Source organism: Anneissia japonica, unplaced genomic scaffold (assembly GCF_011630105.1).
Source record: "Anneissia japonica isolate Jap-2015-1 unplaced genomic scaffold, ASM1163010v1 scaffold287714_len2871179_cov188, whole genome shotgun sequence".
In the NCBI taxonomy this organism is placed as follows: domain Eukaryota; kingdom Metazoa; phylum Echinodermata; class Crinoidea; order Comatulida; family Comatulidae; genus Anneissia; species Anneissia japonica.
Window position 1 is genome coordinate 2438792 of NW_022755542.1, and position 7802 is coordinate 2446593.

The 7802-nt window shown below is 35.1% G+C and overlaps 1 protein-coding gene across 1 annotated transcript in view; it reads right to left on the bottom strand.

The window, feature by feature from the left end:
* Positions 1-825: 825 nt before the first annotated feature.
* Positions 826-7802, bottom strand: part of LOC117123660 (alpha-1,6-mannosyl-glycoprotein 2-beta-N-acetylglucosaminyltransferase-like) — a 32047-nt gene continuing 25070 nt past the window's right edge. Inside the window, exons 6-7 of the mRNA XM_033269660.1 lie at positions 7210-7334; positions 826-4834 (exon numbers count right to left, since the gene is read on the bottom strand). Coding sequence (XP_033125551.1) covers positions 4621-4834; positions 7210-7334 — 339 coding nt within the window. The 3' untranslated portion in view covers positions 826-4620. The remainder of the gene's footprint in view (positions 4835-7209; positions 7335-7802) is intronic.

Consider the following 7802-nt stretch of genomic DNA (forward strand, 5'->3'; position numbering starts at 1 on the left):
TAAATAGCAGAGGGTGAAGAGCTTATAAATTAAAATCTTACCTGTATGCAAATACTATATTATAACTACTGTACAATGTTAAAATACAGGGATTGCTACTATTCCACCATATATTAAAAATAATGTTACAAAATGAGCACACATTGTTTTTATACCATTATTCATGATAAGTTTGTATACATGCCATAGGATAGGCACATACATATACAGTACGCCCTCAATTATAGACCCTTTTAAGTTCCGAGATCACACTAATTTCGAGACCTAAATTTTTTTTTCAAAGAACAAAACAACAAACATTAACCTGTTACACAAATCCTCTTAGTGGAGACCCAACCCCGAGACCACCCAAAATTTTCAGGTCTCAAAGGTGGTCTTAAATTGGAGGGCGAACTGCATGTGTATGTAAGCATGTGTCTGTAATTGTTGGTGTGTATATATATATATATATATATATAGTATTTTTATTAATTATTAATTTTCCACTTTAAAGCACTTGGAATGTTATTACCACTAGTGAATGGATTCAAAGTGTAACCTTCACAACACTATGGGGAGTATGGCATCTAACTAGTATGCCAATAGTGCAATACATTAAATGCCACAGCTTCACACCCAGCGGCGCCAGAAATTTTCCGACAAGGGGTCCGACATGTCTGGCAAAGTGGTCTGAACCAAGGGGTCGACTGGAAGAGTTTTTATAGCTTTAGTATGGTCCAAATCGTGCTTTTACATCACAATATTAGGGAATCAAAATAACATTATTTGGATACACAAATTATTATTTTTTAAATTTTTGATCCAAAGACCAAGTCGTTTCAACAGTCAATCTTTCGACAAAAACAGAAAAGTTGGACAGGGGTGGCGAGGAAAAGCAAAAGTTTGAAAAACTGTCATCAAAAGATGTGCTTAACCAAACCCCTGCCAACTAATTTTACTTCAGGTTTAGTTGGGGGAATGTTCCTTGCCCTCCCCCACTGGCGCTGCCACTGATTACACCAGGTACCCATTTTATACCCCTGGGTGGATAGACAAATGTAGGTGATAAGCCCTGCCAAGTTGTGAGAGTACTCTATTAATAGAGGTAATGCACAGAACCAGAAGATGATGATGAAGGCCTGAAATGAAGGTAATCATGAGCCAGAAAATCAACCAACCAATAACATGATGATGTACCATTAGTGAAAAATACACAATATTCCATGAGGGCACATTTCCAATTTCTACGTATAGATGTCTGTACACTATCACATCTTATGTGAAAAACATGTGATTTGCCCTTATCATGATATGGCAGTACAAGAACTCTTTTGGATGCCAGAAAAGTGAATTGCTTGCAGCCTCTATCGATTGTTAAGTCTGGTTTCCCTAAATTCATTACACTGTCGCTACAGTGTTTTCAGCGTAATCGTACTGCGTAGCAATCCCAGACACTATAATGCATATATTAAAGTGGATTGTATATTTTATTCAAAATTGTATATAAGCATTTTACATAAATTGCACTTAAATCACAACCCAAAGCAATAAAAAAAAAAAAATTTATACAGTGCATCCTCTAATTCGAAACCATGTTTGGGTCATAAAAATTTGGGGTGGTCTCAGGGTCCGGTCCCCAATTATAGAGTAAGCTTTGTGTGGAAAGATTGACGATTGTTAGTGTGTACTTTTAAAAAGTGGTTTCAAATTAGAAGTGTCTTAAGAGGCTGAACTATAATCTTATCACTCTTATTTTATTGTTTAAAAATTTTTTATTTCAAAAGGAAGAGGCAAAAAGCCCACCTGGTTTTTGGAAATGGAGGATAATTTGAAAATAATATTAAATTTATGAAAATTTTATAGAAGGGAAGAACACAACGGTCGTGGCAATTTATAGAGACAATGAGCATTAAAGTTTCATCAACACTATCAAGTTCTCGTGACAAATACCAGCAAAGTTTTATTCGCATGAATCGGGTAAATTATTATTAATTTTTTTAAACCACATTTATAAAGGGTATCTTTTTTAGTGTATCCTAAAGCTGGTTACTCACTCCAACGCGACGAAGAACGCACGCGAAGACGCGGACACAACGGATCGTCTTTTTTAATGAGGATCCGTTCAGATTGCCACTGACAATCAGCAGACGCCGTTGCATCGTCTATAGCTCGCCTGAAGCAAATGTGGATTCGTCGTGCGACGGTCGTGCGATGCAGTGAGTGTCTAGCTTTAAAGGTCGGCTGATAATCAGGGGCCCTCTTGAATAAAAGAAATAATGTGATGATTTAATCAACGAAGTCTCTATATGGAGTTGTTTTTAGTCATGAGAAAAAGTCACAGGAATTGAACCCAGGATAAAGTTGTTTTTCCATGTGCCTAGAATTGGAATAGAAATAATATAGTCCATAATGTAAAACAACACCATGAACTACACTCAAAATAAAAAATGATAATATAGACAACAAAACCAAGCAAAACATGGCATCAAATTAGAAAAAAAGAATACCAAAAAATACCTAAAATGAAATAAAACAGTGAAATATAATGATCAATACTATTTGTTATGTAGTAAAACATTCAGTATGTGATATACTGATGATAAATTGAGTCCTTGGATTCAATTTCAAGGCACTATCTATAAATGCCCTAAACCCAATTTAGGGTACAGTACTTTCAGTGTTATTATGGTATTATGGCTGTGTTCGAGCAGGTGAACCTGATGAATAGTATTGTAAAGTTAGGTTCGAAACTTGAAGCAGACCGGATTGCCCGTCTCTCTTACTTTAGCGTTTGAGCCAGACTGTGCAATAGTATTGTATCACTGAATAATTATATTATCAATTGTTTACAATTAATAAACTTCAAGAAGAACGGCCAACCCATAACACCAAACAATCAAAACCATTGAGCAGAGTGTCTCACCACAGTTATCAATGTAAAATGTGTATACTTAAGAGAAATTAATTCATGAAAATAATTATACAACAGCAGCAGCAACAAAAACAACCAACAAAACAAAATTAGTGTTCTACTCCAACGTTTTAGAATTTGTCAAAGAACTTGCAACCAGTACCAAAACAAATGTATAAAAAATATATAAAACAATTATTAAATGGTTCATGCTTTACACTTTCATCAACTAATACAAGGAACAGATTGTAAAGCAATGGATTTTAGTATCTTTCAAACTGATTAAAATTATGATATAACATAATTAAGTTTCAGCCACACAACCTTCTTTATGTGCAAGAGAGAGAAAATACAATATAAACTCTATACAACATCACTTCAGAAGGATACTTGGTTGAACAAAAGTGAATTTTTAAAATTTTTTAACCCTATATTATATGAAACAGATTCAAATGAATTACATTCAGGTGAAAAATCCCTACAAAGTTTGGCATGAAATTATAACAACAAATTCATTAAACTGCCCAACACCTATATTTTGACATTTGACGCCAAATAACTTTGATATTTACAAATACACGCTTTTCTAAAACACGTTTAAAAACAGGCTGCTAATTATTATTATTATTATTAACTATTAAATTATATTCAAGGTATAATTATGCAAAGTTGACAATCATGTACAAAATTTCCTTCACAAAAATTTGAGAAAAATTGCTATACCAAAGAGAATACAATACTTGAAAGTTAATATTTCAAGACACACTATTCTCCAAATGACCTGTAGAAATTAAACTATACAGTACACCAAATGACATCATTTACTGTTCCCTACATATTTTGCTAAGGATAATTATAGCATTTTCAAAATAGATCATACTACAAGTATGAGGTGAACTTAAAGTTAAACTAGATTTGAAATTGGGGGAACCAAGAGGTAAGCAGAACCTTGCGATAAGAGGAATTTTGAGATGAGGTAGTACCCTGGAATGGCGGTAACCATGGTTGCATTTGAAACCTAGGTTGAACGTATACCTTGATCAGGGTGTGGGGCAACCCTGAAGGAAGAGTATCAATGCTGGGTGTAAAGAAAATTAAGGGATGATGTTAACATCAGCAAGAAAGAAACAATGAAATGCCATTGTATTTTGTATAATTAATTCCCCAAGGTCATGGTTCTTAACACGAGGTCTACTAACCCCTTGGGGGATGTCAGACACCTTCAAGGTGGGGTCGGGGTCAGTGGGGGGGTCAGTATAGTCAAGGAGTCAGAAAGGGGAACAGTAAAATGTATGAAGGGGTCAGTAACACAAACCCCTGCTCAAATAAGCCTCAACAACCATGATAGGCCCAATAGTTTATCTTGGTTGGGGCTGAGAGGTAAGCAAACTTAGGTAGAACTACATCATAAAGATAATCTTGCATTTACAATATCTAAAAAATGGAAACTATGTTTTACCAATGGGATGGGGAAGGGTGGTATCAGAAACATTGTCAATACTAACCATGAGGGTCAGTAGATCAAAAAGGTTAAGGGCCTAGGCACTAAGGAATGAAGAACCCAACAGTGTAGAAGGAATGGCAAGCCCCAAGGTGTAGAAGAACCTAAGAGACGAGAGGAAATCCTAAAAACAAAAAGCCGGTTGATCATAACTATTCGTGCAACTTGGTACAGCACAATTTTCTCAATTCAAAAGTTCAGTTATAGCGCACTTTCTTGAAATTCTACATCATGATTGAGTCCTGCCATATGTGATACACAACGTATGGTCTCGTATATCGCCCCAGCCACCGTTTGCTTTTGGTTCCCTACTACGAATCGGTCTCGTCTTTGGTGTCATTTGTAAATTATCTGGGAATAAGAACTCGCTGTTTGTTGTCAGAATGTTGTTAATCTTTTTTACAAGATCATCAGCGTTGCATTTTCCCTTGTGATGTATACCACTGAAATGTAGAAAAGATTTTAGAAACATCATACATGCAAATAAAACAACAATAATTTAATTGGATTGAATTATTTTGTGCATGGTGTGAAAAGAAGGATAACTCACAAAAGTCTGGATACTTATTTCCAGTAGTGGGTCTTTCTGGTGGTGATTGGACAGTACACTGGGAGATAATCCCCTTCCCTTTTCCGAAAGGTAAACTACACCCTTAAACATGCACATGGGCCGTATTGCGCATAGATGGGACAAATGGCTTAATCTTCTTTAAGACAGTGTGCTTTTTTATACTTGTGTTTCAGTCCCCCCACCCCCTCCCAGCTGAAACACAAGGAGAGCAGTGAAGGTGGATATTTAATCTCCACGGTTTAACACACAGAGTGACTCAGCACGAAATTTTGGTTTTCTAGATGCCCGAAAATAACCTCTGAGGCCTTTTTAACGATCAAATTCCTTCTTTTTCTTTCTTTTTTCTTTTTTTTTTTTACTTTTCAAAAAGGAGGGGGGACCGTGGCCGGCCCAGCCCCTCCCCCCTAAATCCGCCACCACCAGTTTAGCTGACTATATAATTCCTAGTCTGAGTAAGGCACTGAACGAGGCTTAACATACTTGTGGAGTGTTAAATATGAAAACAATGAAAACAGATAAAAGAAGAATTTGTAACAATGTTATTGTGTTCCTAAAAAATATACTTAACCCTTCAAAGTTTGCCCCTTACCATTGCCTGAAGTTATACCAAAGCTGAGAAATTACATCATTTACACTAAATGTCAGGTTTTTACCAGCCATCTTATTTGGTCTTAATACGGGAGGCCCTCTTCAGAAAAATCTCCTACATCACTCTCAAACAATTATATAGAGGGCAGCATAGCTATAAAACAAATTATCAGAAAACCTATACAGGGCATACGTACTGTACGACATCCCTCACTACTGTATAAAGTACGGTCAAAGAAGGCGTCGTCGCGACACCATACGACTGGAAAGGGTTAAAAAAGCATCTTTATAATAGAAATAATGGAAAAATAATTTCATGTTAAACTTAATTGATTGCAATAAAGATTTTTGATTGATTGTGAACATGACAAACATAATGGTAATGATAATGATGAGGCGGACAAAGCTTAGCCAATATAGGTTTTTACAACATAACATCTACTGTAAAATCCGTGATCAATTGATTTTTGACACATGGTACATTCAAAACAGAACATTTCACTTGATACAACTAAAGGAAAAAATAACAGCTTTATAATGAATTCCCACAAGACAGGAATGATAATAAAAAAAAAGTGGCAAGCATCCCTGGGTACATTAGTTCTTTATAAAGGCGAATCCATGTAAGATATCTATAATTTCTCACTAATATCTAGACAGAATAACAGACATCACAGAGGCCCGTAAATATATCCGTGATATTTAGCATAGATCTGCATGCATGCTCAAAGGAGCTTATCTTCCTCTGTGACATTGTGTGTATCTTGACTGTCTGTCTAGCTCATTCCACACAAAAAATCTATTTTTTAAAAACAAATTATGTTCATATTGTTTGCCAAAGGCTACTGCATGATAGACCCAGGAAAGGAATTGAGACATACTGTACGCCTAGTTAGGATTAGCACCCTCGACTAATAATAATAAGTTAGCCGATGTCCTCTGGAGCATATCTCTAGTATTTTAAATCTGTTAATGCTATTTACTGTTGATTTTTTTTCTGTAATGTTTATGATTTATTTAACTCAAGTTTATTATACAGTATAAGGTGATTTGGTCAGTAATTATTAATTAAACTTCAGTCTACAGTGATACCAGTTTCCTTTCCTACATTGTGTTTTTTTAAAACTTTCTTTGCATTTCTTTTATTTTACCATATTCCTCATCTTTCCACAAATCAAAGTTCTTTTATACATCGTTACTACATACTGTATGTTCCTTTCACTTTCATTTTTCAATCTCTATCTTTCTTATATTTTTCCTTTAGTTAAGCAAAATATAATGCGTAGCAAATTGAACCAAAGAATGTAACAAATTGTCTTGTGCGAATCGGTATGTTTTCAGAGCTTCATCACATTGTATCAGGTACATTTGTTCTGTTTTGAAAGTAGCTAAAAATTAAAGCAATTCAAGGTCTAAATGTGCTGGTATTAGAGTGCTGTAAGTTAATATACAGTCATCATCGTTATCACCATCATTATGTTCACCATAGTCATAAATTAGTATGAATAAATATTTATTGCACTAAATTGAAGAAGTTTTAACATTATTTTTTCCCATTTATTCCTATTCATATTTATCTGTTTTCATCATCATTATATTCATTATTGTTACCATTCTTCTTTCATCTATTACAAAATAACAACATAGACGTGTACCTACCATTCTCCTATATGGAATATCCTAGGTGATTTCGGAACCATTACTCCAATGGGAGGCTTAAGACAAGCAGTACTTATATGTTGCAATGTCCAATCCCAGTTATAGTCATCAAAACGACAGAATTCCTGAAAGAAGTAAACAACAAAATGGAAGATGGAAAAATAATACAGTGAGAAAAAGAAAAATAAAGAAATGAAGTGCGGTAAATTCCTAACATTACTCGTGCCAACATACTTTGTCAGTGATTGTTTATTATATTTCTTAAAGTGTATACTAGGAAACATCTATTATAATCTGATGTAATGTATCTTTACTTTAAAAACCTCGCTCTTCCCACCAACCCTCCCCCACCCTCTCACCTAAATATTTAGACATTTGAAAAAAGGGACTAAGGTACTGTAGTCTGGACCCTCTGTAAAATTCCCTCCCTAGGGCCCCTTTACTTAGAATTACTGAATGAACCACTGGTTTAGGTCGCAGTCTTGTTTCAGAAGCACTAAGGGTCAAGCAGGTACTTGCACCTTATTTTTCATTATAGATTGTGTCTCACTGTAGATTCTATACCTATCCTCATCAGTAGCATGTGGCAAGGT